Source organism: Nicotiana tomentosiformis, chromosome 9 (genome assembly GCF_000390325.3).
Source record: "Nicotiana tomentosiformis chromosome 9, ASM39032v3, whole genome shotgun sequence".
In the NCBI taxonomy this organism is placed as follows: domain Eukaryota; kingdom Viridiplantae; phylum Streptophyta; class Magnoliopsida; order Solanales; family Solanaceae; genus Nicotiana; species Nicotiana tomentosiformis.
The window spans coordinates 41,902,820-41,921,979 of record NC_090820.1 but is presented as its reverse complement, the minus strand read 5'-3'; the positions used below and the strand labels follow the sequence as shown (position 1 = coordinate 41,921,979).

At 36.4% G+C, this 19,160-nt stretch overlaps 1 protein-coding gene across 1 annotated transcript; it reads left to right on the top strand.

Annotated features, from left to right (window-relative positions):
- Positions 1–2,600: 2,600 nt before the first annotated feature.
- On the top strand, positions 2,601–13,578 carry LOC104094910 (beta-glucosidase 18-like). Its single transcript, XM_070186198.1, has 11 exons — positions 2,601–2,866; positions 2,956–3,022; positions 3,186–3,244; positions 10,207–10,282; positions 10,596–10,670; positions 10,782–10,869; positions 11,602–11,854; positions 12,267–12,382; positions 12,480–12,729; positions 12,834–12,936; positions 13,062–13,578. The coding sequence occupies exons 1-11, from the start codon at positions 2,702–2,704 to the stop codon at positions 13,364–13,366; spliced, it is 1,557 nt and encodes a 518-aa protein (XP_070042299.1). The 5' UTR covers positions 2,601–2,701; the 3' UTR covers positions 13,367–13,578.
- The last annotated feature ends 5,582 nt before the right edge of the window (positions 13,579–19,160 follow it).

Genomic DNA, 19,160 nt, shown 5'->3' with positions numbered 1-19,160 from the left:
ATCATCATTGGGCCTACCAATGGACCCCAAATAATCTATGGTCACCCACAAATAGATACATAACCTTCCTAAAGTCCACAATGACCTAACTGTAACACATACTGTCATCTGGCTAGCTTTGGCCATATTTTCACAGCCCACAACCATGAAATAATATGTTTCTGAGAACTCCTGGTCTCCAAGTCCATAGAATGCATGAATCACCATATCTGATCCTAACTCCACTGCCCGAATGTCTAACATATCTCTCATACATGATCATCCCATGACGAATACTGCTATAATTCTTCTGTGCCACCTAGAAAAATTTGAATATTAGGATTCGATCAACCATGCGAGTACCACAATACCAATGAAGCATACATAAGTCTGAACAAGTGCACCTTCTGAAATGCGCACCCTTTTCAGGAATTACCAAATAGTTATAGCATTCATCTAAACTTCGAAAACCGTCTATACTGTCTATGAATTTATGATCTTCCCTTCGAAACAGACCAGTGACCTTGCACATGAAAATCTCAGTCCCACATAACACACCACATCTATCATGTCATCATAGGAAAAGTACGAGAATCTCATAATCAACTCTGAGTCGCAAGCAAACTACATACTCAATTGGTCGAGAACCTTCAATTTGATCTTATCCAGGAGAAAATCATAATACGCAACATGTTCCTCATGCCGGTAGGAAATATACACCTCTAACCGTAGTAGAAATCCTTGAGAGCACTTTGAAATCCATTTGCACATAATGAAGCCATCAGAAGTGAATCTCTCTAACTCAACCAAGCCACGCGAGCTGCCAAACCTAAGAGTATTTTCATAAAACACCTGTAGAGACTCACCACATCATAAGTACCCAAGGAATAGATCGTATCCATTGTCGTGCTGATCCAAACCTACTACCAAGTTGTCCTATTTCTCCGAGTTCCTTCTGAATTGCCTTCAAGTTGATACTTCTCCTTGCTAGAATAACACGATCCCTACCCAAGCTCACCGCAAGGGATCCCAGCATAAAACCACAACCCCTAAAGCCCATAATTATTGGTCAATTAATTATTTCACGTTGGCTTGCCTAGCTAGTGGATGTTAGGCGCCATCATGACCCCGAGGTTGGAATTTCGGGTCGTGACAATAACTGAGGAGGCATGTTACCTACAACAACAACCGAGTATAATCTCACTAGTGGGGTCTGGGGAGGGTAGTGTGTACGCAAACCTTACCCCTACCATGGGTTAGAGAGGTTGTTTCCGATAGACCCTCGGCTCCCTCCCTCCAAAAACTCTTCACCTTGCTCTTGGGGTGACTCGAACTCACAACCTCTTGGTTGGATGTGGAGGGTGGTCACCACTAATTTTATGCATGTTACCTACCTAAAATAAATAATAACAAAGTGATTGTGTTAGATATAATAACACTTATTTCATGCATTATGAAAATAGTTGGAGAAATCTGGGACTAGAATTTCATGATGTGGCAGCGAAATTAATAAAAGCATTTTTTTTAAAAACGGAACAGTGGCTTTTAAAAGCTTTGCATTACTTGTATATAAAATTAAAATATCATTTTCTGCTAATATTTTTTTTTTAAGCAAATCAATATAATACTCAGTTTCAGATACTTACAACTTTTTCCTTGCGGAACTATACCATTGAAACCACTACTTAAATTACCATTAATTATCCTTACAGAGAGGATGAATTTATGAATTTTTACAGTCTAAAAATCCTCTTATATATGATGCAAGAAATATTTGTGTAATTAATCATAGTCGTTATCTCTTGGTGAAAATTTGTATCTTTTTTAACAGCCATAATAATATATTTATATGTTATAATTAGCACCTCTTATTGGCGGATCCAACACATTAGCAAATTTTCAGCATATTTAGTCTGGCAACTCAACCTCTGTATATATGTATATAGATTTTCTATTCTCTTTTTCTTTTTAAGTGTCATATAAAAACACTTTCATCTTTTACTAAAACTTAATAAGATTATAAGATGTTCCGAGAAAAGAAAAGGAATACCGTTAACAAGAAAAGGAGTACATATTTGATGGGATTAATTTACGACAATATGTAGAATAACATGTAAGATAGTTTCTTCCTTTTTACATAACTTATTAATTTGCAATTTGGTTTAATAGTTCAATTTTTTTATAAAATAAATTGATTTATGAACTTTTTTTACCGCTTAATAAACCAGATTTCCTCTATCCAGCTATATAATTTACGTTTTTCCATGTATGTAAAAATATAGAAATTGAGAAGGGACGTAAAATTGAACCAAGAGGAGGAGGGAGAGACATAAGGAAGAATTTTAAGCATGTGCTGAATTTTTATTTACGTCAGCTCGCACTCCGACAGAGTTGGTGGTTCTGCGGAATAGTCATGCATGTGCTTCTGGTTGAACTCGTTAGTTTTTAACAGAAAACTAACGGAAGGATGTAATTTCTCATTTTTGTGACAGTTTAGGGAATGTTTTTTGCTCATTGTGATAGTACAAGGATGTAGTTTTAAGTGTTGAGTATAGCTGAGGGATATTTCTGGCCATTTTCTCTAGATTATTTCTATTTAAACGTGTGAGATGTTGCCTTTTCTTCTTGCCTTTTCTCTCTGACTTTAAAATTGAAGTACAAGCAACTAATTATCTTCCCATCATTTCCACTGAAAAAAACAGTGTACTTTTGACTTCCTAACATGGAACCTGCAGTGTTTTGGCATACCTGCTTAGCAATTTGTATCTTCTTTTCTGGTTTCATGGTGTCATGTCATCAAACAGACAAGCTTATTTTCCAAGAAAATTCAAACCAAGTTACATTGTCAAGCAATTTCTTGTTTGGAACGGCCTCTTCATATTACCAGGTTCTTCTCACAGTTCTTTTTCCCCCTTTTTGTTTTTACCTTTTTCCCGATATTCTTGTTTGTAACCGCTCTTCTTTTTTTCTACGTAGTATGAAGGAGCTTTCCTCAGTGATGGGAAAGGCCTCAGCAACTGGGACGTTTTTACCCATGAAGCTGGTGAGCTTTCAGAATGCCAATTTCTTTCAATGTTTGCAACACGAATTTTATTTACTGTGTTTTTAGGCTACCAAATCAAGCAACACCAGTCACCAGCTCCCCGCACACCCCACAAATAGAGAAAAAAGAATTCATGTAATTTATTATTTTTGTCTTGTTGCAGGTCATGTTAAGGATGGAAGCAATGGAGATGTTGCTGTTGATCACTACCATCGTTATTTGGTAATCTATTATCTAGTTGATGCTCAGCCTTTTTTTATTTTAAATGCTTCAAAAATTAATTAATTTCTGCAAACACAGAACCAATTGCCGAGTTTTAAGCTAAAATTGTCTTTTATGGAAGTAGATTTATTTTTATCCTTTAAATATGTCCTTGAGCGTTTTTAGTCCCTTAAGTTTTCTAAAGTGGAGCATCTTTGATCCAACTAAAAAACTGGGTTAACTCTTGTTAAAAAACTAACGTGGTCAATGAGAAAACTTAACGGTGATTCAGACTGTGCATTGAAAAGAATATAATTTTTTTTTACTATTTTCTTCTTTAGCTACAATCCATTCAATGTAGGAACACACCATGATAAATAGGCTGATGCAACTCATTATCCAAAGTTTAATCTTCATTTAATGAAAATACCAAATGGTAGAATGAGAATCATCTGGATTCGAACAAGTCTTAGGTTATTCTTTATCGTTGTTTAAGTTTATACAGTAGATTTGCAAAAGATAATTATGGTATTTCTAAAGTATGATTTTGGTCTATCAATGACTATTTTGAACAATAAATACTCAAGTATCACTCCATGGTAGCTAGCAATTAGCATCGAACTTCATCTATACAATATATTCTACCAAATCGAACCCATTCTAGGCTTCTTTTGATTCTTTGTTCAACGTGTTCAACATCTAACTTAGTTTTCTTTTTGCTTTTCCGCTCAATCAAAAATTTTCTTCAGAGGCATCAATATAGAATTAAGTAGGTTTCTTTAATTTTACCAAGAACGGTCACGTAGCTATTGCTTAATGTAGTAAAATCCTATATATTCTGTTAGGATCGGGAACCCGGGTAGTGCGAAATTTAGCAAAACAACGGTATAATGACAATAACAAAGACAATGGAAGTTGATAATAACGGCAATTAAAGAATATAAAGAAGACACAAATTTAACGTGGTTCGGTCAAGGTGACTTACGTCCACAAACGGAGAGGAGCAATTTCACTATACCAACAAGAGTACAAAAGAGAGTACAAATTAGAGTAAATACTCTAATTAATCCCAAATACCCCAAGATAATAACCTCACAAGATCACTCCAAAGAAAGGGTTCACACAAGTATTTCCCAACACTCACTCTCTTACAAAATACTCTATAATGAAATAAAGGAGGAGAAAGAAAGACAAGAGTGAAAAGCTCTTGAATTGGTGTGTTTACAAATGAGGAGAAACTCCTCTATTTATAGCAAGAAATCCTTAGCCTAATAATGGATATTATGTCATGGCAAATGTCATGATTCACAAATTTGTTATAATAGATATTATGTCATGGCAAATGTCATGAACCACAAATTTATTATAATGGATATTATGTCATGGCAAATGTCATGAAAATTTGGCCATATTACAAATCTCCACCTTGGCCTAATTTCGGCTTATATATAGTAAATTTGCTCCACATTCTCCGCCAAAAACCCAATGGGAAAAATCATTCTTCATAAATGCCAATCATGTTCAGGCAAAGCTTGAACTTGGACACTTGAAGAGGTTTTGTGAACATGTCAGAAGGATTGTCTCTAGTGTTGATCTTCTGAATAGAGACTTTTCTTTCATCAATGGTTTCTCAGATGAAATGATACTTTATATCAATGTGCTTCGTCCTCTTATGATACATTTGATCTTTAGTCAAGTGAATGGCACTTTGACTATCACAGAAAATGGTAATACCACTTTGGTGTAAATTGAGTTCTGCAAGTAGACCCTTCAACCATAAAGTTTCTTTGGTCGCCTCGGTCACTGTCATATATTCTGCTTCGGTAGTAGATAAAGCTACTACATGTTATAATGTAGCTTTCCAACTAATAGCGCAACCACCGATGCAAAATACATAGCCTGTCACGGATCTTCTTTTGTCAAGATCACTTGCATAATCTGAGTCTACATAACCAACCAAAGTGTTAGTATTTCTCCCAAACTCCAAATATGTGTTTGAAGTACCTCGCAAGTATCTGAGAATCTATTTCACAGCATGCCAATGTGCTTTACCAGGGCAAGCCATATATCGGCTTACCAAGCTCACTACTTGTGAAATATCTGGACGTGTACAAACCATTGCATACATAATACTGCCGACTGCACTGGAATAAGGAACATGTGCTATGTACCTCTCTTCTTCCTCTGACTGCGGGGACTGAGCAGCTGATAATTTAAAATGAGCAGCAAGAGGGGTACTAACTGGTTTAACATCTTTCATGCCAAACCTCTCCAAGACTTTCTTCAAGTACTTCTTCTAGGTGAGAAATAGCCTGTTGGCTTTTCAATCTCTTTTGATCTCCATGCCAAGGATTTTCTTAGCTGCTCCCAAATCTTTCATCTCAAATTCACTTTTCAGCTGACTTTTCAAATTATGAATTTCTGTTAAATCCTTAGCAGCAATGAGCATGTCATCAACATATAATAATAATAGGTACACAAATGAACCATTAGTTAACTTCCGGAAGTAAACACAACTATCATACATGCTCTTCGAATAACCATGACCCAACATAAAGGAATCAAACCTTTTATACCATTGTCTTGGAGACTGCTTTAATTCGTACAAGGATTTCTTTAACAAGCAAATATGATCTTCTTTTCCTTCAATTTCAAATCCTTCGGGTTGATGCATGTATATTTGTTCCTCAAGTTCGCCATGTAAGAAAGTTGTCTTAACATCAAGTTGTTCTAATTCCAAATCATACATGGCAACGAAGGCAAGCAAGACACAAATAGAGCTATGTTTAACAACATGTGAGAAAATATCATTAAAATCAACTCCTTGTATTTGACTATAGCCCTTTGCAACTAATCGTGCATTATACCTCGCATCTTCAACCCCTGGAATGTCATCCTTTTTCTTGAAGACCCATTTGCAACCAACAATTATTTTTCCTGATGGCGGCTTCATAAGAGACCAAGTACCATTCTTGTGGAGAGACTCAATTTCTTCATTCATTGCAATCAGCCACTTGGCTGAGTCAGCACCAGAAACTGCTTCTGAATATTTTGATGGTTCTCTAATTTCTTCAGTTTCCTGTGCAACTGAAAAAGAAAATGCAACATAATCTCCAAAGCTTAATGGTTGCTTACCTTCTCTTCTTGGTCTATGTTTGGCTATAGAATACTCCTCTTCTTCTAGTTCAACTTCAGGAGTCTCAACTTCAGGAATTTCAGCTTCTGTCTCAACTTTAAGAGTTTCAGCTATATTTTGCTCCAAAGTTGATGAGTTTGGCTTAGAAGGAATGCCAATCTCAATCTCCACCTAGTTTTGTATACTCTTTCATTTACCTGTATTACAAGAACTAGAAGACTCTTTTCTAGAATGTAACATATAGGATTCATCAAAGGTTACATCTATGCTAATTATAAATTTTGGTGTCATGGGATTAGGATACCATAGTCGGTATCCTTTCACCCCAGATGCATACCCAAGGAAAATACACTTTTTAGCCCTTGGCTCTAATTTTTCATCATTTACATGCATGTATGTAGGGCAACCAAATATCTTTAAATCAAAATAATTAGCAGGAGTACCTGACCATATTTTCTCTGGAATCTTAAAGTTCAAAGGTGCAGAAGGATCTCGGTTGACAATATAACAAGCTGTAGAGATAGCTTTTGCCCAAAAGGCGTTTGTCAACCCAGCATTTGAAATCATGCAACGAGCCCTTTCCAAAAGAGTTCTATTCATCCTTTCTGCCACACCATTTTGCTAAGGTGTCATTCTCACGGTACGATGTCGAGCAATTCCTTCATTCTTGCAAAATTCATTGAATTCATCATTACAAAATTCCAAGCCATTATCTGTTCTAAGCCGCTTAACATGTTTTCCTGTTTGCTTCTCAATCAAAACTTTCCATTATTTGAAATTTAAGAAAACATCACTTTTATTTTTCAGGAAATAAACCCAAATTTCCTTGAATAATCATCAATGAAAGTTAACATATACCTGGCACCACCTTTTGATGGGGTACGTGAAGGACCCCAAAGATCTGAATGAATGTAATCCAAAGTACCTTTTGTTCTATGAATCGCTGGAGATTTGAAGCTGACTCTTTTCTGCTTCCCGAACACACAATGTTCACAGAACTCCATATTTCTGGTACTTTGGCCACATAAGAGACCTCTTTTACTGAGGATGAAAAAACTTTTTTCACTCATATACCCCAATCACATATGCCATAATTTGGTGATGTCAGAATCTGATTTATCTGATATTGAAACTGCAGCAGCACCTGTAACAGTAGATCCCAAAAGTGTATACAACGTATCAGATCTGCGTGCTTTCATGATCACAAAAGCACCATGAGAAATTTTAAGAACTTCACCTTCACCTGTGTACTTGCACCCAAGAGATTCTAGAGTGCCCAAAGAGATGAGATTTTTCTTCAAGTCTGGAACATGTCTAACATCGGTGAGAGTTCTCACCACACCATCGTGCATTTTGATTCGGACTGTACCTTTTCCAATAACTTTGTAGGCAGCATTGTTGTCCATCAAGACAACTCCACCTCCAATAGATTCATATGTGGTAAATAAATTCCGACTAGGACACATATGATAAGAACAACCCGAATTTAAAATCCACTCATTGTTAGATTTGAAACTATTATTAGTTGCTAAAAAATAGTTCCCTCAGTCTAATCAGCAGCTACACTTGCTTCGGCAGTATCAGTATTTTTGTGCTCATTTTTCTTTTCTGTATGCTTTTCTTTGTTTTTCAATTTAAAGTAATCAGAAATAATATGACCTTTCTTATGACAATATTTGCACATGACATTTCTGTTTCTGGATTTTGACCTTGATTTAGGTTTCTCACTACTTGAATCTTTCTTATTGGATCTACCTCTTATGAATAAGCCCTCCCCTTGGTTCCCACTAATTTCCCCAGTAATATCTCTACCTATTTGTTCTTTTGATTTCAAAATAGATTTGATATCTTTATAAGAGATATTATCCTTTCCATAAAGCATAGTATCTCTTATATGTTTAAACGACTGGGGTAAAGAAATAAGCAATAACACAGCTTGATCCTCATCTTTGATTTCAGCATCTATGTTACTTAAATCCATAAGAAGAGAATCAAAAGTATCAAGATGAGTAAGTATAGAGGTACCTTCAGCCATACGAAAAGTGTAGAGTTTTTTCTTTAGGTAAAGTCTGTTTTCTACTGTTCTTTTCATATATATATGGCTTTAAGCTTTTCCCATATGACTTTGGTTGAGCTTTCTGCTGCAACTTCACGCAAAACCTCATTTGAAAGATTTAAAATAATACCTGCTTTTGTCTTTTTGTCTATGACGGCAAACTCCTCGTCCGTCATGTTATCCGGCATCTTCTCATTTCCTTGCAGTGCCAAATCTAAGCCATCCTGAATTAGGATAGCTTCCATCTTTAATTTCCATATTCCGAAGTTTGCACTTCGGTCAAATTTCTCAACATAAGACTTTGTTAGAGTCATTTTGGCTATTTAAACTAACCCGGTTAGATCTGGCTCTGATACCAATTTGTTAGGATCGGAAACCCGGGTAGTGCGAAATTTAGCCAAACAACGGTATAATGATAATAACAAAGACAGTGGAAGTTGATAATAAAGGCAATTAAAGAAAATAAAAAAGACACAAATTTAACGTGGTTTGGTCAAGGTGACCTACGTCCACACGCGGAGAGGAGCAATTTCACTATACCAACAAGAGTACAAAAGAGAGTACAAAATTAGAGTAAATACTCTAATTAATCCCAAATACCCCAAGAGAATAACCTCACAAGATCACTCCAAAGAAAGGGTTCACAAAAGTGTTTCCCAACACTCACTCTCTTACAAAATACTCTATAATGAAATAAAGGAGTAGAAAGAAAGACAAGAGTGAAAAACTCTTGAATTGGTGTGTTTACAAATGAGGAGAAACTCCTCTATTTATAACAAGAAATCCTTAGCCTAATAATGGATATTATGTCATGGCAAATGTCATGAATCACAAATTTGTTATAATGACAAATGTCATGAACCACAAATTTGTTATAATGGATATTATGTCATGGCAAATGTCATGAAAATTTGGCTATATTACACATTCATTCTAAATGTAAATATATACTTCCGACATATTATGTAAATTTTCTAGTATTGCACTGAGAATAATTTTCTGCCTTCTTGACTACATAAATGTGTTTAAATCAGATTCACTATTTTGGCACAGGAGGCAGCTGTTACACAAATACCCACTACCTTTAAGAAATGTCAGTAGGGATGGCAAAAAGGGGGAGGTTGATCCACCGCGTATTGAGTTAGGAATGGTAATTAAGTGAATGAAAAAAGAACGATGAAGTTGGGAAAGAGAGAATTAAGAAATATATATATAGCTGGGAGAGGTGTTAGTCGGGGGACAATGTATTTCTGAACCTTGCACAATTTGTATTTTATCCTGAGTGAAATGCCAAACCAGTTGATATGAATCAAAAGTGAGGGACATTGAGATTAATTAGATTGTTTTTGCTAAATAATTTTTGCCTACTGAAACTCACTCAAAACGTTTTCATGCTATTATGAAATACTGCTCACACAACAATATATAAACTAGATAGGAGGTACTTACGATTGAACAATTTGTGACTTTATTAGGAGATCAAAATTAATTTTGTTCCTGCATAAGCAAAGTGAACAGCCTAATTGTGCTGGACAGAAGGCATACATGCATGTTGACACAAAAGGGCGAAAAAAGTTAGATTCTTCTTTGTAATTAGGATTTAAAACTCACATAATTGGTTTCAGTTTATGGGTCAAAACTAATCAGCATCATATGAAAGCAGATAAGAACATGCGCATTTGTTGCTAATTTCAAAGCTGCTTAGACTAATGCAGTGTATTAGCAATAATATAAAAGCGTAAATCATGAAATGGAAGAGTTCTAATCTGTTTGGTATTAAAATGTAAACAGGAGGACATCAAACTCATGGCAGATATGGGTGTGAATAGCTTTCGTTTCTCTATCTCATGGGCAAGAATTCTGCCTAGTAAGTTATAACTGTCACTGCTCTCTTTCCTTCATCTTATCTTAAACTAATAAGGGCAGCCCGGTACACTAAGTTTCTGCTATGTGCGGGGTCCGGGAAGGGCCGGACCACAAGAATCTATGGTACGCAGCCTTACCCAATATTTCTACAAGATGTTGTTTCCACGGCTCGAACCCGTAACCTCCTGATCACATGGAGGCAATTTTACCAGTTACGCCAAGGCTCCCCTTCCTCGTCTTAAACAAATAAACTCCTAATTGTTTTACAATGAGAATCTTTTTTATTTTTTTTGGTCGGTTGTAATTTTATTCAGAGGGGATATTTGGAGAAGTTAATATGGCCGGAATTGAGCACTACAGTAAGCTCATTGATGCACTCCTACAGAAAGGTCAATTCTGCTTCTCTTGCTAATTACAGTTTTATGCTTTAGATAATCCAAAATGTAGAAAAGAAGTAAAATTTTGGGCTCAAACGAGTTCGTTATTTGCTATGACTTCAGGGATCCAGCCGTTTGTCACATTAACACATTTTGACATACCACAAGAACTTGAGGACAGATATGGTGGTTGGCTAAGTTCACAGATACGGTAAGCGTCACAGCCCAATTTTAGAGGAGCCCAATGCTTTAAACTGTGTATCAGAACATCTATCTATCCATGATATGAACATGCATTCTACATATCTTAAAACATTTATAAGAGCATGCATTCTACATTATAAACATTTCTAAACATTTTCTATATCTTAGGAAATATGTATTTTTCATAAAAATACCTTAAAGGGACATACATCTCAACTTACATCTACCTCGCACTCCAAATACTTAAATGACGTTAAGCACGTCCAATTAAATCAACCAACATGATAGTTTGTATCAAACTATATCAATACCTGTTATGACAATTTCAAACTTACTCCATTTAGGTTCACAATTGGTTACAAGCCATCCAAATCCCATTCAATTTGATTACTCCAGTAATTTATAAGGTCTCCATCTCAAGGTATATATTAACTCAATGGAGTTATTAGAGTCATTAATTAACTCAATTTTTAACTTCTTTGCCACACTTTATTACTGACAACTACTACTAACTAGTGGAGTACTATAAATATCCCAATGAACTCAGAACTCTCTTGTGGACCAGGGTACAACTCATGCTCACTTTAATCACATCGTTAAGATTTTATTTAGTCCAAATAATTGTCCATAACTTACCATAAGTAGTTGGGACCCTCTTATACTTAAAGCTAGTTGTAGATTCTATCAAAACCCAAAACGATGAACAAGTTACATTCGTGTTACATGGGTTTTGTTTCAGGGATGATTTCAGCTATTTCGCAAACATATGCTTCAAATACTTGGGAGATAGAGTTAAATACTGGGTAACGATGAATGAGGCTAACTTCGTGGCCATTAGTGGCTATAGAGATGGGACTTGCCCTCCATCTCGATGCTCTGGTATATTTGGGAATTGTAGTGCTGGGGATTCAGAAAGGGAACCCTTCATTGCAGCTCACAATATGATCCTATCTCATGCAGATGCTGTCAGCATTTACCGCACCAGATATCAGGTTTTTTCGACGGCTCTTTAATTCCCTTTTCTCCATTATCATGTCAATTCTCAACTTGGCATGATCTTGCACACAACTTGTTCAAATAGTAATTACTCTTCTAGTGCAATGCTACTCATGTTGGCTTGTCTATTGAAAGGGAAGGGAACACTAGGTAAAGCAAGATATCATCATGAGTCTCTAACTATTTTTGATGAAGTAAAATAGGGAAATTGTATATTTAGACGACTAGATGTGAAAATGTTATCCTTGGAAACTCCCTCCATTATGCTATCTATCAAATCACCATAATATAGGAATCCCACTTTCTTTCTTTTCTTCTTTTTGGGGTCTTTTCCTTCTGATTCCTTCATTTCAATCGACCCTGAAATTGTAAGTTAGTTAATATAGTCTATTTTCTGCTGCTTTTCAGAAAAGTCAAGGAGGCATGATTGGCATTACTATGGGTTTCGAATGGTATGAACCGTTAAGCAATTCCTCAGAAGACATAGCTGCAACTCATAGAGCTCGATCATTCTATGACAGTTGGTAAGCCTTCTATATAAGTAATTTGGTTCTACGATCTGATATTTATGCATCGGAAAGAGAGTAAAAGAATATTTTCTTACTAAGTACCCACTTGCAGGTTTTTAGACCCTATTATATTAGGAACATATCCTAAAGAAATGGTACAAATATTGGGATCTAATCTTCCAGAATTTTCAATGAATGATTTGAGCAAGTTGAGTTATGGCCTAGATTTCATTGGCATCAATCATTATTCGGCTTGCTATATCAAAGATTGCTTATATTCTGCCTGTGAAAATGGAAACTCTTGGTCAGAGGGTTCTTATTTTAGGACTACACAAAGAGACGGCATCTACATTGGGGAACCCGTATGTTTCCTTAAATCACATTAGTATTCTTATCTTTAATCTTATTCTGCAAATTATTACTTGCACTTTCTACACTGCTAAAGAATGTTTTTTTAATGAATCAGGGGGAAGTGGACTGGCAATTTGTGTACCCACAAGGGATTGAAAAAGTTGTGATGTATCTGAAGGAAAAATTCAACAATACTCCTATGTTTATCACTGAAAATGGTATGAAAAATATTTCACATTCTTGTCCTTTAGAATGAGATACATTTCATCAACTAATTACTTGTGCGAGATGCAATTTGATCTACCGGCGGATACAACTACTAACATAACTGGCAATGTTGCAGGCTTTGCTGGGAACAGTTCTTCTATAGAGGATATTTTGAACGATGTTCGTAGAGTGAAATACTTACATAGCAACTTAAATTCATTGGCAAATGCCATCAGGAAAGGTGCAGATGTAAGGGGGTACTTTGTTTGGTCCCTTCTTGACAACTTTGAGTGGCTAGATGGATATACCATAAGATTTGGACTTTACTATGTCAACTATACTAATAATCTCCAGAGAACTCCAAAATTATCAGCCACCAAGTATCAAGAGCTTATGTATAACTTTCACATGGAGCTTGATATACATACTGCCCAGAAATAGACTATGTATATGTGGAGGCTTGTTGAAGATTTTTATTTAGGTCTCTGTTGTTGGAAGGCAATTACTGGGCAATCATAGTATAATTGTTCAGCCTAATCCCTTCCTTTATATTGCACAAATCAGGCCCAACTACCCTAATCTTTTTATTCACTCTAATAACGTAATGAAGATCAATTATTTAAGTAAGAAATAATATTCTGTTGAAAGCTGAATTTTGTCCATTAGTTCCCCTTTCTTCTGATAGGTCAACTTAATGTTCCAGAAATATTATACCAAAAGGGTGTAAACTTCTGCTGTTTTTCAAAGTAAACTCTTCCATCAAAACTCATGATTAATACTTAAGCAGATGGGATGGAAAAATTATATTCATGAAATATAGACCATAATAACAAACTCGTGGACGCGACTCCCTCCACGGTTTGCCTGCTATCTCAGAAAGTTGTTGCTACAATATCAGCCAAAATATTGCCATAGAAATAGATTATAAGAACATAAATTATCAAACTAAGTATTGATGGGAAGCATGTATCACACCCCAAGTCTGAATGGGGTGGACTATGCTCTATATGCAACTAACATGTACCTGTAACAGATTACATTCCATAACTTGAAAGGCAAATGCAAAATGTAAAAGTCTTATATATATCACCGTGGCCATTGGCCTAAGACATGAAATAGGTGTGGAACTGAATGCAAGTAAACACACAAATACGGTGTATGAAGCCTTTATAAATACCTACTACTGAACAACTGATTCAACGTCGGGAAAGGGCCCGGCCTACTCGTAATCTTTAAGATCAATAAGGACACTGAAAGTACAAGAGGGGTGAATTGTGGACTATTAAAACTTAGTTGACTAAGGTTGAGTTTAGTCGACTGGTTTTTGAACAACACACAGATAAGATAGAGATGAATGCAATGAATTGAAAGCAAAACAAGACACAATAATTTTTATACTGGTTCAGTACCGGTGTGGTACTTACGTCCAATTTACCTTGGGTCATAAAGGTTCTCTTAGATCTTGATAAAGAATTACAACAATGATGGTTTTTTTGCTCGTTCACCACCAACGATGTTTAGCAACAATAATTTCTGGATGTTGACACAACTCTCTTTTGTGTTCTAACTCTTCCTATCTTTTGTGGCACTTGTAGACTTAAGAATATAGTGCTTGTGCTAAGAACTAGACAGACTTAGAAGATAGTGTTTGTAGTTGTGCAGCTCAGTCCTTGAGTTTGCCAGTATTCTTATAGCTGAGTATTGTTGTGTATTTGGTATTTTACTTGAGGAAGGTGTCTCAGATTCCTTCAAGAGAGATGGGATAGATTTATTAATCCAAGAAGTGCTTTGTTCCATGTCAAAAATGAGAAGCACTTCAAGTTGTCTCATTTGGTGGGGTGGATTAATTATTCCAAGGAGTACTTCATTGTTTTATCAAAGAAAGGAGCAACACTTCCAATTGTCTCCCACTATGTTCTGTTTCCCACTTAAATTGTCTCCCATTACTTCCTTCCTTCTTGGTCTTCTTGGCTTGTGCTTCTGCTAAATCTTCTGGGATTTGGTTTCCTTTTTTGATAGCTTCTTGTCCTAGCATCGTTTCCTTTGATTTAGCATCACCAACTTTTCCTTGTTCTCATTTCCTTCTGTTGGTGCCTTGATTCCTACCATCAAAGTAGATAGGAATTAATTTTGCACAATTGTCATCATTGAAACTTAGATGTAACAATCTCCCCATTTTTGATGATGACAATAAAGAGAGAGTAAACAAAGTATATTTTCCTTTCATCACTTTGAGATGCCTGCACCCCCCGAGTTGTTGTACTCATTACTTCTCCCCCTGAGTTGTTGATTTACTTCTCCATAATGTTCTCCCCCTTTGACATCAATCAAAAAGGAAAGAAAATGCAAGCCCAGTATATATAACACAAGAAAATATATACAGAGAATATGCATACTAGTTAGGGCAACATAAGTAATGCCTTCAGTAGAGGCATAAAGTAATGGTTTATACAGACCAATGCAAAAAAGATAAGTCTTAAAACAAAAGCAATCACACAAAAAAGATTATTTTTAACACACACAAACATGCCTTAATTTCACCTCAGGAAGTACTTGAGGGTTTGGATAACTTTGGTGCAGAAAAAGTCATAGGAGATTTCAACATCTTTGACGAACTTGTCCATTTTTTTTGTGATGGAATTGAATGCTCTAGTTCCTTGTCTCCATGTGGCTCCCATATCCATCCTAAACTTGGCCACATCTGTACATGTTTCCTTAGTGACTTTCCTGATTTTGTCTACATGCTCTTTCATCTCCACGAGCATGAGTTTTACACTACCTAGATATTATTGAATCTGCTGAATATTTTGAGAGGCAATTGGCTGAGATTCTGGTGGTTCAGTGGGAGCTTCAATATGTGCTGGGATACTTTCAACTTTGGCGCGCTTGATCCATCCATCATTACTTAAGGTGTAACCCATCATAGAAAATGTTGTCTTATCATATGTACTGGTAATATGCTTGGGTGTAAAAGGTGCCAAATCAACCTTCATAACTTTAAGAATATGTGAGATAAGTAGGCCATAGGGTAGACAAGCAGTAGAAGAGGATATATCCCTGATACTCTCAAGCATATATTGACGAATCCATACAAACCAGTTGAGTCTTTGATCGTTCACAAGACAGTAAAGAACAAAGATATCTCTAGTAGACAAAGTGCTGAAGGACCCAGTTCTAGGAAGTAAAGTGGTGGCTATCATGTGGGCCAAAACCCGATGTTCAAACTTAAGATTTTTGGGACCAATGTCCGGAGGATTATCAGACAAGAAGGCTTTTGCTTCTTCTAAGAAAACTTCAAAGCCTTTTGGCTAGGAATTTTGCACAAAAATCTCATACTCATTAAACTTAGCAGACAAAATCTTCTCAAATTGATAAGAGTCAAGAATAATTCGAGTGCCTAAAACCATGGACTCTAAATCATCCTTTGTAATGACCCGACCAATTATTTTGAGAATATAAGCTTCGTTCGGCGGCATAAGGTCTTGAACAACTTCGTATTATATGTATTGACTTGCGTGCATGGTTGAATTCAGTTACCGGATGATCCAGAGTGATTTGGGATATTTAGTCCCTAAAATAGAAGCTTAAGTCTTAAGATTTCGATCGTAGTCGGAACTGTATGAAGACGACTCCAGAATGGAGTTCCGTCGGTTTTGTTAGCTCCGTTGGGTGATTTTGGACTTAGGAGCGTGTCTGAACTGTGAATTTGGGATTTGTAGCTCATTTAGGCTTGAAATATCAAAAGTCAAATTTTTGGAGTTTTGGACCAGAAGTGGACTTTTTGATATCGGGGTCGGAATGCGATTCCAAGAGTTGGAAAAGCTCCTTTATGTTATTTGGGAAGTTCCTGCAAAATTTGACATCATTCTGGGTTGATTTGATAGGTTTTGGCGTGAGTTTTAGGAGTTGGAAGATTTGAAAGTTCATAAGTCCGATTCATGGTGCGATTCGTAGTTTCGACTTTATTTGATGTGATTTGAGACCTCGAGCGAGTCCGTGTTAGGTTATGAAACTTGTTTGTGTGTTTAGACGGGGTCTCAGGAGCCTCGGGTGTGTTTCGGATGGGCTACGGGCTAATTTCTTCTGTTTTTTGACTGCTAGTTTCTGCCATCTGGTTTCCTTAATCACTTTCGCGTCACTTCTTCCGCGTTCGCGTAGTGCAATTTGGGGAGAATGAATTATTGTTCTTCGCGTTCGCGTGATTCCATTCGCGATCGCGAAGGTCTACTTTCCCCTTCTTCGCGTTCACATCCCCTCCATCGTGTTCACATAGTAGAAACCTGGCCTTGAGCACTGGTACTCGTTACTCTTCGCGTTCGCATGACCTTGTTCGCAATCGCCGAAGTCTGTCTACTCCTTCTACGCGATCGCATCTTCTGCTTCGCGATCGCGAAGTGTGGCTTTGGGCAGCAGATAATTCCTTCACTATGCGATTGCATAAGCCCTTCCGCGATCGCGTAGCACATTTCAGACAGTAGCCATTTTCCTTCTACGCGATCACATCATTTATTCTGCGATCATGATGTACAAATACCTGGGCAGGCAGAATATATTCTCAAATCAAGGGTTAGACCATTTTCATCATATTTTGAGTTGTATAGCTCGGTTTTGAGTGATTCTTTGTGGGTTTTTCAAGCAAATCAACTAGGTAAGTTTTCTTCACCGAGAATTTAATATATTTCATAATTTTTTCTTTGTTTTTATCATTTAATTTGTGTTTTGAGTTGAGAAAAATGTTGGTTTTTGAAGAAAATATCCAAAATGAAAAACCACGATTTGAGAGACCAAATGGTATCAGAATTTGATGATTTTACTAAGGTTAGACTCGTGAGTGAATGAGTGTTCGTATTTTTTGACTTTTACCCGATTTCGAGATGTGGGCCCGGGTCGACCTTTTAGGGCGGATTTCAAAAAATTTATTAAAATATCATTTTCATTAGTTAGATGAATCTACTATGGTTGTATTCATGATATGCAATTGCGTTTGGCTAGATTTGAGCCATTCAGAGTCTGATAATCGAGGAAAGGGCATTCTTACGGACTTATTGAGCTTGATTCGAGATAAGTATCTTGTCTAACCTTGTGTGGGGGATTTCCACCTTAGGATTGGAGTCTTCTATGTTGATTGTAGTCCGTGTACACGAGGTGACGAGTGCATGCACATACTTATTTGTGGAAAGTTGGCCTTTTAGGGTTCTTAAGTCCTCGTATTCATTGAATATGCAGTTGTTCTTGTTATGATTTCATTCCTTAATTACTAGATTCGCATCTACCTTCTTAATTAGAATCAATTACTTCATGATTCACTATTATTATTACTTGATTCATATGTGCCTCAAATGAAACTGTTATCTCTTTTATAGCCATGTTATATTTTCCCTAACTGCTTATCTTTATTTGAAGTTATAATTATCTCTTCCGTAATTGTTCATCCTTAATTGAGACTGTGATTATCTTTCCGCTGCTATTCTTTAATTGAAGTTGTTGTGTCTCTTTCGTAATTGTCCAACTTTAAAAGAAGTTTAGATGTCCTATATCTTAGTCGACTTGTTTTATTTGGAATTTATTTGGCTCGTGTTAGTTTCTTATTGTTGAACCGTACATTGTGGGACAATTGTTACATATTATTTACTACCCCATCGAGTTGTTCTTATTACGCCTAGTATTCTTTACAATGGTTATTCCTTGTAAACCGGTTCTACCATTTCTTGGTGATTTAAAGTTCTTGAGTTGATTTACTTGTCGTACCTTGTATTATTGTCATTGTTGCTATTGTGCTTGTTGTGGTGATGCACGAGGTTCCTGCCGTGCGGTTATTGACATTGTGATACACGAGGTTTTTGTTATGTGGTTGTTGTTATGGGGTTGTACGAGGTTTCTGTCATGCTATTGTAACTATTGATATTTGCACGTGCGGCGTGACAAGGTAGGATATATATATGTGGGTTGTGCATGTGGCGAGACAAGGTGGGAACATTATTATGCACGTGTGGCGAGACAAGGATGACATTTATTTTACTATTGCACATGTGACGAGACAAGGATGGCATTTATTTTACTATTGCACATGTGGCGAGACAAGGTGGGCTATGTCAGAGATTGATTTGTGATGGACTGGGGGCATTCTTGTTGTTGATATTTGTGTAGTGGTATACTTACCTGTGTGAGCTTTATCTTGTGAAAGTTGTGAGAAAATATTCTACTTGTTGTCCGTTCTTTCTCCTTATGCTTATTT